This window comes from Salmo salar, chromosome 04, assembly GCF_965601325.2.
Source record: "Salmo salar chromosome 04, fSalSal1, whole genome shotgun sequence".
Taxonomy (NCBI): Eukaryota; Metazoa; Chordata; class Actinopteri; order Salmoniformes; family Salmonidae; genus Salmo; species Salmo salar.
Window position 1 is genome coordinate 84,306,607 of NC_138294.1, and position 20,769 is coordinate 84,327,375.

Consider the following 20,769-nt stretch of genomic DNA (forward strand, 5'->3'; position numbering starts at 1 on the left):
CCTACAGCAGAGCCTGGACCTGCTAGAGCAGTACTGCCAGACCTGGGCCCTGGCAGTAAACCCCAAAAAGACTAAAATAATGATTTTCCAGAGAAGATCCAGATCTCAGGGAATTAGACCAAAGTTCTCAATTGGTACAAAATATATAGAGTACTGTACACACTACAATTACTTAGGTTTAAAAATAAGCTCAACTGGACACCTTAATGAGGGCAGTGAATGAACTGAGAGAGAAAGCACGCAGGGCATTCTAACCCCATTAAAAAGCAAATTCAAATTGAAATACCTATTAAAATTTGGCTAAAACTAATTGAATATGTCATTGAACCAATTGCACTTTATGGCAGCGAGGTGTGGGGTCCACTTGCAAAACAAGATTTCATCAAATGGGACAAACACCCCATTGAAACCCTACATGCAGAGTTATGTAAGATTCTCCTACGTGTCCAGAGGAAAACTACAAACAATGCATGCAGGGCAGAATTAGGCCAATATCCACTAATAATAAAAACTCAAAAAAGAGCAATTAAGTTTTGGAAACATCTAAAATACAGTGACCCCCTCTCATATCATTACCAAGCCCTGCAATGCCAAGAGCTGAGCAAAGAAAAGAGTCCCCTCATCCAGCTGGTCCTGGGGCTGAGTTCACCAACCTGTTCTACTAACACACTGAAGCCTCAGGACCAGAACATCCAATCAATCAGAATAAACCAAATTACAACACAGTCAAAACAAAACTACATTGCTTATTGGGAAACACAAGCACAAACACAAAGCAAAATGCAGTGCTATCTGTCCCTAAATCGACAGTACACCATGGCTAAATATTTGACCATGGTTACTGATCAAAACCTTAGAAAAACCTTGACAAAGTACAGGCTCAATTTTGATTCTCAATTGTATTTATTTTTATATTGGTAATGTCCAAAATAAGCTTTGGCAATATGTACATTGTTACGTCATGCCAATAAAGCGAATTGAATTGAATTGAATTAAAGAGAGAGAGTGAGATGTAGATATATGTTTCCCATGCCAATAAATCCTTTTGAATTGAGATAGAGAGATAGAGAGAGAGAGAGAGAGAGAGAGAGAGAGAGATAAAGAGAGAGCGAGAGAAATAAAGAGAGAGAGATAAAGAGAGAGAGAGAAAGAGAGAAAGAGAGAGATAAAGAGAAATAAAGAGAGAGAGAGAGAGAGAGACAGAGAGAGAGAGTGAGATGTAGATATATGTTTCCCATGCCAACAAATCCTTTTGAATTGAGATAGAGAGATAAAGAGAGAGAGATAAAGAGAGAGAGAAATAAAGAGAGAGAGAGAGAGAGAGAGAGAGAGAGAGAAATAAAGAGAGAGAGAGAGAGAGAGAGAGAGGAGAGAGAGGAATGACAGCATTCCCTCCCCATATGACCCCCTAGGCACAACTACAATAACATAACCAACAAAAACAGGGCACAACTCCTGCAGCTCTGTCGCACGCTGGGTATGTACATAGTCAATGGTAGGCTTGGAGTGGACTCCTATGGTAGGTACACCTATAGCTCATCTCTTGGCAGTAGTACTGTAGACTACTTTATCACTGACGTCAACCCAGAGTCTCTCAGAGCGTTCACAGTCAGCCCACTGACACTCCTATCAGATCACAGCTAAATCACAGTCTACTTGAGCAGAGCAACACTGAATCATGAGGCATCAAAGCCAAAGGAACTGAATAATATTAAGAAATGCTATAGATGGAAGGGAAGTAGTGTGGAAACAGAAAACAATTAGGCAACAATTAATTCAATCCCTTTTAGACAACTTCCTGGACAAAACGTTCCACTGCAATCGTGAAGGTGTAAACCTAGTAGAAAACCTAAACAGAATATTTGACCTCTCAGCTTCGATATCAAATCAATCAATTTTAAACAGATACCCAAAGAAATTTTACAACAATGACAAATGGTTTGATGAAGAATGCCAAAAATTAAGAAAGAAATTGAGAAACCTATCCAACCAAAAACATAGAGACCCAGAAAACCTGAGTCTACGCCTTCACTATGGTGAATCACTAAAACAATACAGAAATATACTACGGAAAAAGAAGGAACAGCACGTCAGAAATCAACTCAATGTAAATGAAGAATCCATAGACTCTAACACGAAGACTTATCTATCCAAAACGGAGATGTATGGGTAAACCACTTCTCCAAACGTTTTGTCCCTATAACAAAGAACAAACAGCAAAAACATTTACATGATCAAATACAAATCTTAGAATCGGCTATTAAAAATACAAAATACAAACCCTCCAACCCAAAAAGGCCTGAGGGGTTGATGGTATCCTAAATGAAATTATAAAATATATAGACCACAAATTCCAATTGGCGATACTTAAACTCTTTAACATCATCCTCAGCACTGGCATCTTCCACAATATTTGGAACCAAGGACTGATCACCCCAACGCACAAAGTGGAGACAAATTTGACCACAATAACTACTGTGGGATATTCGTCAACAGCAAACTTGGGGAAATCCTGTGCATTATCATTAACAGGAGACTTGTACATTTCCTCAGTGAAAACAATGTACTGAGCAAATGTCAAATATGCTTTTTACCAAATTACCATACACCAGACCATGTATTCACCCTGCACACCCTAATTGACAAACAAACAAACCGAAAAAAGGCAAAGTCTTCCCATGCTTTGTTGATTTCCCAAAAGATTTTGACTCAATTTGGCATGAGGGTATGCTATACAAATTGATGGAAAGTCGTATTGTGGGGAAAACATACAACATTATAAAATCCGTTTACACAAACAACAAGTGTGCGGTTAAAATAAAAAAAAACACAAACATTTCCTTCCACAGAGCTGTAGGGTGAGACAGGGATGCAGCTTAAACCCCACCCTCTTCAACATATATATCAACGAATTGGTGAGGGCACTAGAACAGTCTGCAGCACCCGGCCTCACCCTGCTAGAATCTGAACGTCTGCTGTTTGCTGATGATCTGGCGCTTCTGTCACCAACCAAGGAGGGCCTACAGCAGCACCTAGATCTTCTGAATATATTCTGTCAGACCTGGACCCTGACAGCAAATCTCAGTAAGACAAAAATAATGGTGTTCCAAAAAAGGTCCAGTCGCCAGGACCACAAATACAAATTGAATCTAGACACCGTTGCCCACATCTAGACATCTAGACACAAAAATCTATACATACCTCGGCCTAAACATCAGCGTCACAGGTAACTTCCACAAAGCTGTGAACGATCTGAGAGACAAGGCAAGAAGGGCCTTCTATGCCATCAAAGGGAACATCAAATTTGACATACCAATTAGGATTTGGCGAAAAATACTTAAATCAGTTACAGAACCCATTGCCATTTATGTTTGAGAGGTCTGGGGTCCGTTCACCAACCAAGAATTCACTAAATGGAACAAACACCAAATTGAGACTCTGCATGCAGAATTCGGCAAAAATATCCTCTGTGTACAACGTAAAACCCAAATAATGCATGCAGAGAAGAATTAGGCCGATACCCGCTAATTATCAAAATCCAGAAAAAAGCTGTTAAATTCTACAACCACCTAAAAGGAAGCGATCCCAAACTTTCCTTAACGAAGCCATCACCTACAGAGAGATGAACCTGGAGAAGAGTCCCCTAAGCAAGCTGGTCCTGGGGCTCTGTTCACAAACACAAACACACCCCACAGAGCCCCAGGACAGCAACACAAATAGACCCAACCAAATCATGAGAAAACAAAAAGATAATTACTTGACACATTGGAAAGAATTAACAAAAACACAGAGCAAACTAGAATGCTATTTGGCCCTAAACAGAGAGTACACAGTGGCAGAATACCTGCGACTGTGACTGACCCAAACTTAAGGAAAGCTTTGACTATGTACAGACTCAGTGAACATAGCCTTGCTATTGGCAGACCTGGCTCTCAAGAGAAGACAGGTTATGTGCACACTGCCCACAAAATGAGGTGGAAACAGAGCTGCACTTCCTAACCTCCTGCCAAATGTATGACCATATTAGAGACACATATTTCCCTCAGATTACACAGATCCACAAAGAATTCGAAAAAACAAACGCAATTTTAAGAAACTCCAATATCTACTGGGTGAAATACCACAGTGCGCCATCACAGCAGCAAGATGTGTGACCTGTTGCCACAAGAAAAGGGCAACCAGTGAAGAACAAACACCATTGTAAATACAACCCATATTTATGTTTATTTATTTTCCCTTTTGTACTTGAACTATTTGCACATCGTTACAAAGCTGTATATAGACATATTATGACATTTGAAATGTCTTTATTCTTTTGGAACTTCTGTGAGTGTAATGTTTACTGTTAATTTCACTGTTTAATTCACTTTTGCTTATTATCTACTTCACCTGCTTTGGCAATGTTAACATATGTTTCCCATGCCAATAAAGCCCCTTGAATTGAATTGAATTGAGAGAGAGAAGAGCAGGAAACCGACAACCGTTAGTCAAGTCTTATGTCTAGTTGTGTTCTCTACCTCCTCTCCTCTCCTCTCCTCTCCTCTCCTCTCCTCTCCTCTCCTCTCCTCTCCTCTCCTCTCCTCTCCTCTCCTCTCCTCTCCTCTCCTCTCCTCTCCTCTCCTCTCCTCTCCTCTCCTGTGTCAGACTGGGATTGTGAGTGGTACCCTTCAACACAACAACTCTCCACTGATCTCTACTTATGGGCCGTCAGGGAAACACTCTCCACACTTAGCGATTACAGAGGGAGGGCTGGAGGAGGAAGAGAGGAGCAGAGAGGAGGACAAACTGTCCACAATGCAGTCCGAAATGTGAACAACACGTTTATTGATTTGATCACTTGTCGTGAATGAAGGTATTAGTGGTATAAGTCTTCAATACTGCAGCAAGTAAAAACTTTCTGTTGAAAAGTGTTAAGTGTGTCCAGGTGGTGTAAAGAGCACACGCACGCACGCACGCACGCACGCACACACACACACACACACACACACACACACACACACGCACGCACGCACGCACGCACGCACGCACGCACACACACACACACATGCCCACACACATATACACATGCACGCACGCACACACACACACACACATACCTGAAGTAAGCATGCTATTGTTGGACTGGAGCCACAGCTCCCACACACCTGTTGTGTGTTAGAGAAGGTAAATAAACACAGGGCTTGAGCGGGCTGAGGGAACAGCATGACAAAGACCAGTGTGTGTGTGTGTGTGTGTGTGTGTGTGTGTGTGTGTGTGTGTGTGTGTGTGTGTGTGTGTACTGAGAGTATGTGTGTGTTCATTAAGTCTGCTCTTCATGGCCTCTCCTCATCATCAGCTGTGCAGGGCTGATCAGTATCGGAGGTACAGGGGTAGCGGGGGCTGGTTGGGTGATATTAGGGAGGCCCTGCAGGCCCCTGAGAGCAGGGAGAAAACTCATTCTCACCCCTGGCACCTCCGCTATGGGGAAGCTGTAATTAGAAACACACTGTGGGGCGCCGGCACTTCCTACACTGGACCAATGTCCGGACAACACTGCAACCAACCAGCCTCTGAGAACATCACAGAACACTGAGGACGGCAGACTGGGGCAGTAGTTAGGTAGGCTATACTGCAGAGCTATGGGGTGAGGAGAGAGAGAACAGGGTCTACCTCTGTATGGACCCTCAGAAATAAACCCTGGGTTGAGGGTGGGTAAACAGACAGGGAGGTCAGGGCAGTTGGACAACAGGCAAATCTGCCCCTGGAAGCCTAATCTGGGCTATTCTGACCCCGTCCCGTCTCTGTGTGTGCTTCAGCCATTACCCCATGACCAAAACTGTCTCTGAACCGTTGACACTTGGGAACTACTGTAGCAAAGGTTCCTCTTCTACTAGCCAAGGTTGAATAAAAATGCAATTATTCCACAAATTAACATAACCAATACAAAAATGGGTCACACTGTCCAAAGGAACAGCTACGGGTAAAGGAGAGAGAGGGCTGAGGGGGGAGAGGAGAGAGAGAGGGCTGAGGGGGGAGAGGAGAGAGAGAGGGCTGAGGGGGGAGAGGAGAGAGAGGGCTGAGGCGGGGGAGGGGAGAGAGGGCTGATGGGGAGAGGAGAGATAGAGGGCTGATGGGGAGTGGAGAGAGAGAGGGCTGAGGGGGAGAGGAGAGAGAGGGCTGAGGGGGAGAGGAGAGAGAGAGGGCTGAGGGGGAGAGGAGAGAGAGAGGGCTGAGGGGGGAGAGAGGAGAGAGAGGGCTGAGGGGGAGAAGAGAGAGAGAGGGCTGATGGGGCGAGGAGAGAGAGGGCTGAGGGGGGAGAGGAGAGAGAGAGGGCTGATGAGGGAGTGGAGAGAGAGAGGGCTGAGGGGGGAGAGAGAAGAGATAGGGTTGAGGGAGAGAGGGCTGGGGGGGAGAGAGAGGTCTGAGGGGGAGAGAGGAGAGAGAGAGCTGAGAGGGGAGAGGAGAGAGAGGGCTGAGGGGAGAGAGGAGAGAGAGGGCTGAGGGGGAGTGGAGAGAGAGAGGGCTGAGGGGGAGTGGAGAGAGAGGGCTGAGGGGGAGTGGAGAGAGAGGGCTGAGGGGGAGAGGAGAGAGGGCTGAGGGGGAGAGAAGAGAGAGAGGGCTGAGGGGGAGAGGAGAGAGAGAGGGCTGAGGGGGAGAGGAGAGGGAGGGCTGAGGGGGAGTGGAGAGAGAGGGCTGAGGGGGAGAGAAGAGAGAGAGGGCTGAGGGGGAGAGGAGAGAGAGAGGGCTGAGGGGGGAGAGGAGAGAGAGAGGGCTGATGAGGGAGTGGAGAGAGAGAGGGCTGAGGGGGGAGAGAGAAGAGATAGGGTTGAGGGGGAGAGGAGAGAGAGGGCTGATGGGGAGAGAGGAGAGAGAGGGCTGGGGGGGAGGAGAGAGAGGTCTGAGGGGGAGTGGAGAGAGAGGGCTGAGGGGGAGTGGAGAGAGAGGGCTGAGGGGGAGTGGAGAGAGAGGGCTGAGGGGGAGTGGAGAGAGAGGGCTGAGGGGGAGTGGAGAGAGAGGGCTGAGGGGGAGAGGAGAGAGGGCTGAGGGGGAGAGAAGAGAGAGAGGGCTGAGGGGGAGAGGAGAGAGAGGGCTGAGGGGGAGTGGAGAGAGAGGGCTGAGGGGGAGTGGAGAGAGAGGGCTGAGGGGGAGAGGAGAGAGGGCTGAGGGGGAGAGAAGAGAGAGAGGGCTGAGGGGGAGAGGAGAGAGGGCTGAGGGGGAGAGAAGAGAGAGAGGGCTGAGGGGGAGAGGAGAGAGGGCTGAGGGGGAGAGAAGAGAGAGAGGGCTGAGGGGGAGAGGAGAGAGAGAGGGCTGAGGGGGAGACGAGAGAGAGGGCTGAGGGGGAGTGGAGAGAGAGGGCTGAGGGGGAGAGAAGAGAGAGAGGGCTGAGGGGGAGAGGAGAGAGAGAGGGCTGAGGGGGAGAGGAGAGAGGGCTGAGGGGGAGAGAAGAGAGAGAGGGCTGAGCTGGGGGGAGAGGAGAGAGAGAGAGAGAAGGGGCTCTTCTATCATTGTGTTCAAGATGTAGGCTATAGGGTAAGGTGAACATACTGTACAAACTCACGTACCTAAGTCCCACTTCATCAAAGCCATACTAAGCCTGATTCCAAGGTCTATTCATCCAGATGTGGCCAAACATTCATGTAGTAGCAATAATACAATATATTCCCCTCTCTGAAGACTCTGACCTTAACAGTAGTTCACTGTAGCTAACATTCATGTATGGTTCTATAGACTACATCCACAGTACTAAGTACTTCCCCCGTCAGCCCCAAGCCACACGTCTCTAGTCCTACATGACAGCTAATTGAGGGGATCAGAAGAGCTGCGCTGAATAAATAGCAGCTGAATTTGTCCCCTGATCGGCCCCTGTGATGAATGGAGAGCTCCAGGAGATGGGAGTGTGTGTGAGGCGTACAAAGCACAGATGAGAGACCAATCTAACTCCGGCACACACACACACACACACACACACACACACACACACACACACACACACACACACACACACACACACACACACACACACACACACACACACACACACACACACACACACACACACACACACACACACCACACACACACACACACACACACACACACACACACACACACACACACACACACACAAGCGATGTCTTTAAAGCACACACAGCCGTCAGCGTTTTACATGTCGTTAAACTGGCCCTTACAGAGCGCTTTGTCTTTTATATTCAGCTCTTCAGCTGTGAGGGAGAATAAAGACCAGCAGTGAGAGGCTCCAATACACCTTTTAACTCCTCACCATCACCGAGGTCAAAGGTTGACAAGGTCAAATCCAAGTGGAATGTATTGCGCAGGAGAAAAACGGCATATTCTGCCCAGTGCTTTTGCTTGCTGATAAAAAACACATACAATGTTACGTGATGGTGTCAGTTGAAGTAACTTTTGTTTCCTGTAAAAGTTTCCAAACCAAAATTGCGAAAGTCTCTCTTAATATTTCTGGAAGAAAACAACACTAAACAGTATTTCAACAACTGCAGAACTCTGTTTGATCCAGATGGTTTACTGCTATTTCTATCAGTATCTGGCTTTACCTCAGCTGGCCTAGTTGGACTGGCTGGGTTTTATCTGGGGGGGGGGCTTTACCTCAGCTGGCCTAGTTGGACTGGCTGGGTTTTATCTGGGGGGGGGGCTTTACCTCAGCTGGCCTAGTTGCACTGGCTGGGTTTTATCTGGGGGGGGGGGCTTTACCTCAGCTGGCCTAGTTGGACTCCGGCCTAGGGGGGTTTTATCTGGGGGGGGGGGGGGGGCTTTACCTCAGCTGGCCTAGTTGCACTGGCTGGGTTTTATCTGGGGGGGGCTTTACCTCAGCTGGCCTAGTTGGACTGGCTGGGTTTTATCTGGGGGGGGGCTTTACCTCAGCTGGCCTAGTTGGACTGGCTGGGTTTTATCTGGGGGGGGGGCTTTACCTCAGCTGGCCTAGTTGGACTGGGATTCTACAGTACTGTAAAGATACAATACAATACCAAGGACACTGACAGTACGGTCAGTATGGATGGGGGTGTTTGTGTGGAGGGATGAGAGGGTGTGTGTGTGTGTGTGTGTGTGTGTGTGTGTGTGTGTGTGTGTGTGTGTGTGTGTGTGTGTGTGTGTGTGTGTGTGTGTGTGTGCGTGCGTGCGTGCGTGCGTGCGTGCGTGCGTGCGTGTGTGTGTGTGTGTGCGTGCGTGCGTGCGTGCGTGTGTGTGTCATCATGTACTCACCTCACTCCAGACGAGCATGGTGCCAAAAATGACCTGGAGGCCGTCGAAGAAGTTGTCCCCTATGATGATGACAGTTGCGCCCCCTGTTGTCCAGCCCTCACTGGGGCTGATGGCTTTGATGCAGGGGGCAGCTGCTTCCAGGCACAGGGCAGGGCAGGGCAGGAGGAGAGAAGAAGGGGGGAGGGGGAGAGGAGAAGAGAGAGGAGGGGAGGGGAGAGAGGAGGGGAGGGGAGAGGAGAAGGGGGGAGGGGGAGAGGAGAAGGGAGAGGAGGGGAGGGAGAGAGGAGAAGGGAGGGGAGAGGAGAGAGGAGGGGAGAGGAGAAGGGAGGGGAGAGAGGAGGGGAGGGGAGAGGAGAAGAGAGAGGAGGGGAGGGGAGAGGAGAAGAGAGAGGAGGGGAGGGGAGAGGAGAAGGGAGGGGAGAAGAGAGAGGAGGGGAGAGGAGAAGGGAGGGGAGAGAGGAGGGGAGGGGAGGGGAGAGGAGAAGAGAGAGGAGGGGAGGGGAGAGGAGAAGGGGCAGGGGGAGGGGAGAGGAGAAGAGAGAGGAGGGGAGGGGAGGGGAGAGGAGAAGGGAGGGGAGAAGGGAGGGGAGAGGAGAAGAGGGGAGGGGAGAGGAGAAGGGGCAGGAGGAGAGGAGAAGGGAGAGGAGGGGAGGGAGAGAGGAGAAGAGAGAGGAGGGGAGGGGAGAGGAGAAGGGAGGGGAGAAGAGAGAGGAGGGGAGAGGAGAAGGGAGGGGACAAGGGAGGGGAGGGGAGAAGAGAGAGGAGGGGAGGGGAGAGGAGAAGGGATGGGAGAAGAGAGAGGAGGGGAGAGGAGAAGGGAGGGGACAAGGGAGGGGAGGGGAGAAGAGAGAGGAGGGGAGGGGAGAGGAGAAGGGATGGGAGAAGAGAGAGGAGGGGAGAGGAGAAGAGAGAGGAGGGGAGGGGAGAGGAGAAGGGATGGGAGAAGAGAGAGGAGGGGAGGGGAGAGGAGAAGAGAGAGGAGGGGAGGGGAGAGGAGAAGAGAGAGGAGGGGAGAGGAGAAGGGAGGAGAGAGGAGAAGAGAGAGGAGGGGAGGGGAGAGAGGAGGGGAGGGGAGGGGAGAGGAGAAGAGAGAGGAGGGGAGGGGAGAGGAGAAGGGATGGGAGAAGAGAGAGGAGGGGAGAGGAGAAGGGAGGGGAGAGGAGAAGAGGGGAGGGGAGAGGAGAAGAGAGAGGAGGGGAGGGGAGAAGAGAAGAGAGAGGAGAAGAGAGAGGAGGCAGACAGAAAGGCAGCTTACGGTTAGACAACCTCAGTCTAGGAGGTTAGTTACACAGTTGAGAAACAGAATCAAACAGCCCAATAATATCTAATAATACTGTATCTATATAATACCTAACACCTTATGAAGTTACACTGATGACAAATAGCACATACAGGGACAGTACACACAGGGACATACAGGGACAGGACACACAGGGACAGGACACAAAGGGACAGGACATACAGGGACAGGACACACAGGGACAGGACACACAGGGACAGGACACACAGGGACAGGACACACAGGGACAAACAGGGACAGGACATACAGGGACAGGACATACAGGGACAGGACATACAGGGACAGGACACAAAGGGACAGGACATCCAGGGACAGGACATACAGGGACAGGACACAAAGGGACAGGACACACAGGGACAGGACATACAGGGACAGGACACACAGGGACAGGACACACAGGGACAAACAGGGACAGGACATACAGGGACAGGACACAAAGGGACAGGACATCCAGGGACAGGACATACAGGGACAGGACACAAAGGGACAGGACACACAGGGACAGGACATACAGGGACAGGACACACAGGGACAGGACACAAAGGGACAGGACACACAGGGACAGGACACACAGGGACAGGACACACAGGGACAAACAGGGACAGGACATACAGGGACAGGACATACAGGGACAGGACATACAGGGACAGGACACAAAGGGACAGGACATCCAGGGACAGGACATACAGGGACAGGACACAAAGGGACAGGACACACAGGGACAGGACATACAGGGACAGGACACACAGGGACAGGACACAAAGGGACAGGACACACAGGGACAGGACACAAAGGGACAGGACACACAGGGACAGGACACACAGGGACAGGACACACAGGGACAAACAGGGACAGGACATACAGGGACAGGACATACAGGGACAGGACATACAGGGACAGGACACAAAGGGACAGGACATACAGGGACAGGACATACAGGGACAGGACACACAGGGACAGGACACACAGGGACAGGACACACAGGGACAGGACACACAGGGACAGGACACAAAGGGACAGGACATTAGCAGGAGTACTGTGCCTTAAAGGGATGCAGGCTAAGATGGAACCTCAGAAAGCAAGGACATTCCATGTTGTAGATTGTGCATACATGAAAGACAACCATCCACCTCATAAAGACTAAAATCTGTAGTCCTGGATATAGACCCATGCTGGGTAATGTAGTCCTGGATATAGACCTATGCTAGGTAATGTAGTCCTGGATATAGACCCATGCTATGTAATGTAGTCCTGGATATAGACCCATGCTAGGTAATGTAGTCCTGGATCTAGACCCATGCTAGGTAATGTAGTCCTGGATATAGACCCATGCTAGGTAATGCAGTCCTGGATATAGACCCATGCTATGTAATGTAGTCCTGGATATAGACCTATGCTGGGTAATGTAGTCCTGGATATAGACCCATGCCTGGTAATGCAGTCCTGGATATAGACCCATGCTATGTAATGTAGTCCTGGATATAGACCTATGCTATGTAATGTAGTCCTGGATATAGACCCATGCTATGTAATGTAGTCCTGGATATAGACCCATGCTAGGTAATGTAGTCCTGGATATAGACCCATGATAGGTAATGTAGTCCTGGATATAGACCCATGCTAGGTAATGTAATCCTGGATATAGACCCATGCTAGGTAATGTAGTCCTGGATCTAGACCCATGCTAGGTAATGTAGTCCTGGATCTAGACCCATGCTAGGTAATGTAGTCCTGGATATAGACCCATGCTAGGTAATGTAGTCCTGGATCTAGACCCATGCTAGGTAATGTAGTCCTGGATCTAGACCCATGCTAGGTAATGTAGTCCTGGATATAGACCCATGCTAGGTAATGTAGTCCTGGATATAGACCCATGCTATGTAATGTAGTCCTGGATGTGGAGGGAGGGAGACTGTAACTTAGATCATGTTGTACCTCGACACCCCAACACTCTGGTGACAGGAGGTACGACTACAGCCCCAGCGAGGTTAGGGACACCCCAACACTCTGGTGACAGGAGGTACGACTACAGCCCCAGCGAGGTTGCTGCGCTCCACACACACACGCACACACACACACACACACACACACACACACACACACACACACACACACACACACACACACACACACACACACACACACACAGACACCAAACACACAGACACCAAACACACACACACACAAAACACACACACACACCAAACACACACCAAACACACACACACACACACACCAATCACACACACACACCAAACACTCACACACACCAAACACACACACACACCAAACACACACACACACCAAACACACACACCAAACACACACACACACACACACACACACACACACACACACACACACACACACACACACCAAACACACACACACACACACACACCAATCACACACCCTAGAAGAGTGATGGTGGTTTTAACAGCTCTGAATGGAGATCAGGCAGAAAAGCAGGGGATCAATTACAGCTGGAACTCAGAGAGATCTCTTTAAAGGCCTTTAACGCTGCGGGGGGAAAAACTCTCTCTCTCCCTCTCCATCTCTCATCTCTTCCTCTCCCTCTCTCCCTCTCCATCTCTCTCCCTCGCTCTCTCTCTCTCCCTCTCTAAGTCTCCCTCTCTATCTCTCTCTCCCTCTCCCTCTCCATCTATCTATATCTCTCTCTCCCTCTCCCTCTCCCTCTCCCTCTCCCTCTCTCTCTCCCTCTCCCTCTCCATCCCTCTCCCTCTCCCTCTCCATCCCTCTCTCTCTCCCTCTCTCTCTCTCCCTCTCCCTCTCCATGTCTCCCTCTCTCTCTCTCTCTCCCTCTCCCTCTCCATCCCTCTCCCTCTCCATCCCTCTCTCTCTCCCTCTCTCTCTCTCCCTCTCCATCTCTCCCTCTCTCTCTCTCCCTTTCCCTCTCCATCTCTCCCTCTATCTCTCTCTCTCTCGTGGTTACCACGTTAAAACAGAAACAACTCAAAGGTTAACGGTTTAGTCATTAATTCCGAGAGGTTAAAAACAAAGCACTGGGTATCATCAGTATTGGTAGTATTCTCAGAGCTTGCTAGAGCATGGTGAACTGCTGTAGTGCACTGGGTATCATCAGTATTGGTAGTATTCTCAGAGCTTGCTAGAGCATGGTGAACTGCTGTAGTGCACTGGGTATCATCAGTATTGGTAGTATTCTCAGAGCTTGCTAGAGCATGGTGAACTGCTGTAGTGCACTGGGTATCATCAGTATTGGTAGTATTCTCAGAGCTTGCTAGAGCATGGTGAACTGCTGTAGTGCACTGGGTATCATCAGTATTGGTAGTATTCTCAGAGCTTGCTAGAGCATGGTGAACTGCTGTAGTGCACTGGGTATCATCAGTATTGGTAGTATTCTCAGAGCTTGCTAGAGCATGGTGAACTGCTGTAGTGCACTGGGTATCATCAGTATTGGTAGTATTCTCAGAGCTTGCTAGAGCATGGTGAACTGCTGTAGTGCACTGGGTATCATCAGTATTGGTAGTATTCTCAGAGCTTGCTAGAGCATGGTGAACTGCTGTAGTGCACTGGGTATCATCAGTATTGGTAGTATTCTCAGAGCTTGCTAGAGCATGCTTAGAGCACTAAGCTTGGTGTCCATAGAGTCCAGGTCTGAGAATGTGCTGTTTGTTGTACAGTAAAAGGGAAAGGGGGATACCTAGTCAGTTGTACAACTGAATGCCTTCAACTGAAATGTGTCTTCCGCATTTAACCCCTCTGAATTAGAGAGGTGGGGGGGGGGGGGGCTTTAACCCCTCTGAATTAGAGAGATGGGGGGGTTTAACCCCTCTGAATTAGAGAGGTGGGGGTTTTAACCCCTCTGAATTAGAGAGGTGGGGGGGACTTTAACCCCTCTGAATTAGAGAGGTGGGGGGGTTTAACCCCTCTGAATTAGAGAGGTGGGGGGGACTTTAACCCCTCTGAATTAGAGGTGCGGGGAGGGGGGGGCTGCCTTAATCCACATCCACATTTTCTACGATAGAGTAGAGTAGAATATAGAAGTGTAGAGTAGAGTCAAGTAGAGTAGAGTAGAGTAAAGTAGAATATAGTAGAGTAGAGTAGAATATAGTAGTTTAGAGTAGTGTAGAGTAGAATAGAGTAGAGTAGAGTAGTTTAGAGTAGAGTAGAGTAGAGTAGAATATAGTAGAGTAGAGTAGAATATAGTAGAGTAGAGTAGAGTAGAGTAGTGTAGAGTAGAGTAAAGTACAGTAGAGTAGAGTAGAGTAGAGTAGAGTAGAATATAATAGAGTAGAGTAGAGTAGTGTAGAATAGAATAGAGTAGAGTAGAGCAGAATAGAGTAGAATAGAGTAGAGTAGAGTACAGTAGAGTAGAGTAGTGTAGAATAGAGTAGAGTAATGTAGAATAGAGTAGAGTAGTGTAGAGTAGAATAGAGTAGAGTAGAGTAGAGTAGTGTAGAATAGAGTAGAGTAGAGTAGTATAGAATAGAGTAGAGTAGAGTAGTGTAGAATAGAGTAGAGTAGTGTAGAATAGAATAGAGTAGAGTAGAGTAGTGTAGAATAGAGTAGAGTAGAGTAGTATAGAATAGAGTAGAGTAGTGTAGAATAGAGTAGAGTAGTGTAGAATAGAGTAGAGTAGAGTAGAGTAGAGTAGTGTAGCATAGAGTAGAGTAGAGTAGTATAGAATAGAGTAGAGTAGTGTAGAATAGAGTAGAGTAGTGTAGAATAGAGTAGAGTAGAGTAGTATAGAATAGAGTAGAGTAGAGTAGTGTAGAATAGAGTAGAGTAGTGTAGAATAGAGTAGAGTAGTGTAGAATAGAGTAGAGTAGTGTAGAATAGAGTAGAGTAGAGTAGAATAGAGTAGAGTAGAGTAGAGTAGTATAGAATAGAGTAGAGTAGTGTAGAATAGAGTAGAGTAGAGTAGAGTAGAGTAGAGCAGAATAGAGTAGAATAGAGTAGAGTAGAGTAGAGTACAGTAGAGTAGAGTAGTGTAGAGTAGAGTAATGTAGAATAGAGTAGATGTTCAGTAGTGTAGAATAGAGTAGAGTAGTGTAGAATAGAGTAGAGTAGAGTAGTATAGAATAGAGTAGAGTAGAGTAGTGTAGAATAGAGTAGAGTAGTGTAGAGTAGAGTAGAGTAGAGTAGTGTAGAATAGAGTAGAGTAGAGTAGAGTAGTATAGTATAGAATAGAGTAGAGTAGTGTAGAATAGAGTAGAGTAGAGTAGTGTAGAATAGAGTAGAGTAGAGTAGAGTAGTATAGAGTAGAGTAGAGTAGAGTAGTATAGAATAGAGTAGAGTAGAGTAGAGTAGTATAGAATAGAGTAGAGTAGTGTAGAATAGAGTAGAGTAGTGTAGAATAGAGTAGAGTAGTGTAGAGTAGAGTAGAGTAGAGTATAGTAGAGTAGTGTAGAATAGAGTAGAGTAGAGTAGTATAGAATAGAGTAGAGTAGAGTAGAGTAGAGCAGAATAGAGTAGAATAGAGTAGAGTAGAGTACAGTACAGTAGAGTAGTGTAGAATAGAGTAGAGTAATGTAGAATAGAGTAGAGTAGTGTAGAGTAGAATAGAGTAGAGTAGAGTAGTGTAGAATAGAGTAGAGTAGAGTAGAGTAGTATAGCATAGAGTAGAGTAGAGTAGTGTAGAATAGAGTAGAGTAGTGTAGAATAGAGTAGAGTAGAGTAGAGTAGTGTAGAATAGAGTAGAGTAGAGTAGTATAGAATAGAGTAGAGTAGTGTAGAATAGAGTAGAGTAGAGTAGTGTAGAATAGAGTAGAGTATAGTAGAGTAGTGTAGAATAGAGTAGAGTAGAGTAGTATAGAATAGAGTAGAGTAGTGTAGAATAGAGTAGAGTAGAGTAGAGTAGAGTAGAATAGAGTAGAGTAGAGCAGAATAGAGTAGAATAGAGTAGAGTAGAGTAGAGTACAGTAGACTAGAGTAGTGTAGAATAGAATAGAGTAATGTAGAATAGAGTAGAGTAGTGTAGAGTAGAGTAGTGTAGAATAGAGTAGAGTAGAGTAGTATAGAATAGAGTAGAGTAGAGTAGTGTAGAATAGAGTAGAGTAGTGTAGAATAGAGTAGAGTAGAGTAGAGTAGAGTAGAGTAGTGTAGAATATAGTAGAGTAGAGTAGTATAGAATAGAGTAGAGTAGTGTAGAATAGAGTAGAGTAGTGTAGAATAGAGTAGAGTATAGTAGAGTAGTGTAGAATAGAGTAGAGTAGAGTAGTATAGAATAGAGTAGAGTAGTGTAGAATAGAGTAGAGTAGTGTAGAATAGAGTAGAGTAGAGTAGTATAGAATAGAGTAGAGTAGAGTAGTGTAGAATAGAGTAGAGTAGAGTAGAGTAGTGTAGAATAGAGTAGAGTAGAGTAGTGTAGAATAGAGTAGAGTAGAGTAGTATATAATAGAGTAGAGTAGTGTAGAATAGAGTAGAGTAGAGTAGTGTAGAATAGAGTAGAGTAGTGTAGAATAGAGTAGAGTAGAGTAGAGTAGTGTAGAATAGAGTAGAGTAGAGTAGTATAGAATAGAGTAGTGTAGAATAGAGTAGAGTAGAGTAGTATAGAATAGAGTAGAGTAGAGTAATATAGAATAGAGTAGAGTAGTATAGAATAGAGTAGAGTAGAGTAGAGTAGAGTAGAGTAGTGTAGAATAGAGTAGAGTAGAGTAGAGTAGTATAGAATAGAGTAGAGTAGTGTAGAATAGAGTAGAGTAGAGTAGTGTAGAATAGAGTAGAGTATAGTAGAGTAGTGTAGAATAGAGTAGAGTAGAGTAGTATAGAATAGAGTAGAGTAGTGTAGAATAGAGTAGAGTAGAATAGAGTAGAGTAGAGCAGAATAGAGTAGAGCAGAATAGAGTAGAATAGAGTAGAGTAGAGTACAGTAGAGTAGAGTAGTGAAGAATAGAATAGAGTAATGTAGAATAGAGTAGAGTAGTGTAGAGTAGAGTAGTGTAGAATAGAGTAGAGTAGAGTAGTATAGAATAGAGTAGAGTAGAGTAGTGTAGAATAGAGTAGAGTAGTGTAGAATAGAGTAGAGTAGAGTAGAGTAGTGTAGAATATAGTAGAGTAGAGTAGTATAGAATAGAGTAGAGTAGTGTAGAATAGAGTAGAGTAGTGTAGAATAGAGTAGAGTATAGTAGAGTAGTGTAGAATAGAGTAGAGTAGAGTAGTATAGAATAGAGTAGAGTAGTGTAGATTAGAGTAGAGTAGTGTAGAATAGAGTAGAGTAGAGTAGTATAGAATAGAGTAGAGTAGAGTAGTGTAGAATAGAGTAGAGTAGAGTAGAGTAGTGTAGAATAGAGTAGAGTAGAGTAGTGTAGAATAGAGTAGAGTAGAGTAGTATATAATAGAGTAGAGTAGTGTAGAATAGAGTAGAGTAGAGTAGTGTAGAATAGAGTAGAGTAGTGTAGAATAGAGTAGAGTAGAGTAGAGTAGAGTAGTGTAGAATAGAGTAGAGTAGAGTAGAGTAGTATAGAATAGAGTAGTGTAGAATAGAGTAGAGTAGAGTAGTATAGAATAGAGTAGAGTAGAGTAATATAGAATAGAGTAGAGTAGTATAGAATAGAGTAGAGTAGAGTAGTATAGAATAGAGTAGAGTAGAGTAGAGTAGAGTAGAGTAGAGTAGTGTAGAATAGAGTAGAGTAGAGTAGAGTAGTATAGAATAGAGTAGAGTAGTGTAGAATAGAGTAGAGTAGAGTAGTGTAGAATAGAGTAGAGTATAGTAGAGTAGTGTAGAATAGAGTAGAGTAGAGTAGTATAGAATAGAGTAGAGTAGAGTAATATAGAATAGAGTAGAGTAGTATAGAATAGAGTAGAGTAGAGTAGAGTAGAGTAGAGTAGAGTAGTGTAGAATAGAGTAGAGTAGAGTAGAGTAGTATAGAATAGAGTAGAGTAGTGTAGAATAGAGTAGAGTAGAGTAGTGTAGAATAGAGTAGAGTATAGTAGAGTAGTGTAGAATAGAGTAGAGTAGAGTAGTATAGAATAGAGTAGAGTAGTGTAGAATAGAGTAGAGTAGAATAGAGTAGAGTAGAGCAGAATAGAGTAGAGCAGAATAGAGTAGAATAGAGTAGAGTAGAGTACAGTAGAGTAGAGTAGTGAAGAATAGAATAGAGTAATGTAGAATAGAGTAGAGTAGTGTAGAGTAGAGTAGTGTAGAATAGAGTAGAGTAGAGTAGTATAGAATAGAGTAGAGTAGAGTAGTGTAGAATAGAGTAGAGTAGTGTAGAATAGAGTAGAGTAGAGTAGAGTAGAGTAGTGTAGAATATAGTAGAGTAGAGTAGTATAGAATAGAGTAGAGTAGTGTAGAATAGAGTAGAGTAGTGTAGAATAGAGTAGAGTATAGTAGAGTAGTGTAGAATAGAGTAGAGTAGAGTAGTATAGAATAGAGTAGAGTAGTGTAGATTAGAGTAGAGTAGTGTAGAATAGAGTAGAGTAGAGTAGTATAGAATAGAGTAGAGTAGAGTAGTGTAGAATAGAGTAGAGTAGAGTAGAGTAGTGTAGAATAGAGTAGAGTAGAGTAGTGTAGAATAGAGTAGAGTAGAGTAGTATATAATAGAGTAGAGTAGTGTAGAATAGAGTAGAGTAGAGTAGTGTAGAATAGAGTAGAGTAGTGTAGAATAGAGTAGAGTAGAGTAGAGTAGAGTAGTGTAGAATAGAGTAGAGTAGAGTAGAGTAGTATAGAATAGAGTAGTGTAGAATAGAGTAGAGTAGAGTAGTATAGAATAGAGTAGAGTAGAGTAATATAGAATAGAGTAGAGTAGTATAGAATAGAGTAGAGTAGAGTAGTATAGAATAGAGTAGAGTAGAGTAGAGTAGAGTAGAGTAGTGTAGAATAGAGTAGAGTAGAGTAGAGTAGTATAGAATAGAGTAGAGTAGTGTAGAATAGAGTAGAGTAGAGTAGTGTAGAATAGAGTAGAGTATAGTAGAGTAGTGTAGAATAGAGTAGAGTAGAGTAGTATAGAATAGAGTAGACTAGTGTAGAATAGAGTAGAGTAGAGTAGAGTAGAATAGAGTAGAGTAGAGCAGAATAGAGTAGAATAGAGTAGAGTAGAGTAGAGTAGAGTACAGTAGAGTAGAGTAGTGTAGAATAGAGTAGAGTAATGTAGAATAGAGTAGAGTAGTGTAGAGTAGAGTAGTGTAGAATAGAGTAGAGTAGAGTAGTATAGAATAGAGTAGAGTAGAGTAGTGTAGAATAGAGTAGAGTAGTGTAGAATAGAGTAGAGTAGAGTAGAGTAGTGTAGAATATAGTAGAGTAGAGTAGTATATAATAGAGTAGAGTAGTGTAGAATAGAGTAGAGTAGTGTAGAATAGAGTAGAGTATAGTAGAGTAGTGTAGAATAGAGTAGAGTAGAGTAGTATAGAATAGAGTAGATTAGTGTAGAATAGAGTAGAGTAGTGTAGAATAGAGTAGAGTAGAGTAGTATAGAATAGAGTAGAGTAGAGTTGTGTAGAATAGAGTAGAGTAGAGTAGTGTAGAATAGAGTAGAGTAGAGTAGTATAGAATAGAGTAGAGTAGTGTAGAATAGAGTAGAGTAGTGTAGAATAGAGTAGAGTAGAGTAGAGTAGTATAGAATAGAGTAGAGTAGAGTAGAGTAGTATAGAATAGAGTAGAGTAGTGTAGAGTAGAGTAGAGTAGAGTAGAGTAGTGTAGAATAGAGTAGAGTAGTATAGAATAGAGTAGAGTAGAGTAGTATAGAATAGAGTAGAGTAGAGTAGAGTAGAGTAGTATAGAATAGAGTAGAGTAGAGTAGTGTAGAATAGAGTAGAGTAGAGTAGAGTAGTATAGAATAGAGTAGAGTAGTGTAGAATAGAGTAGAGTAGAGTAGTGTAGAATAGAGGAGAGTAGAGTAGTGTAGAATAGAGTAGAGTAGAGTAGTATAGAATAGAGTAGAGTAGTGTAGAATAGAGTAGAGTAGTGTAGAATAGAGTAGAGTAGAGTAGTATAGAATAGAGTAGAGTAGAGTAGTGTAGAATAGAGTAGAGTAGAGTAGAGTAGTGTAGAATAGAGTAGAGTAGAGTAGTGTAGAATAGAGTAGAGTAGAGTAGTATAGAATAGAGTAGAGTAGTGTAGAATAGAGTAGAGTAGTGTAGAATAGAGTAGAGTAGTGTAGAATAGAGTAGAGTAGAGTAGTGTAGAATAGAGTAGAGTAGAGTAGAGTAGTATAGAATAGAGTAGAGTAGTGTAGAGTAGAGTAGAGTAGAGTAGTGTAGAATAGAGTAGAGTAGTATAGAATAGAGTAGAGTAGAGTAGTAGTAGATATAGAGTAGAGTAGAGTAGA

General features: G+C 44.8%; 1 protein-coding gene across 5 annotated transcripts in view; it reads right to left on the reverse strand.

The window, feature by feature from the left end:
• LOC106603880 (transcription factor COE1-A) overlaps positions 1-20,769 on the reverse strand; it is a 359,109-nt gene that overhangs the window by 87,675 nt on the left and 250,665 nt on the right. For all 5 annotated transcript variants that reach the window (XM_082974761.1, XM_045717374.2, XM_045717370.2 and 2 more), the window contains exon 9: positions 9,220-9,350. In XM_082974761.1, coding sequence (XP_082830887.1) covers positions 9,220-9,350 — 131 coding nt within the window. The remainder of the gene's footprint in view (positions 1-9,219; positions 9,351-20,769) is intronic.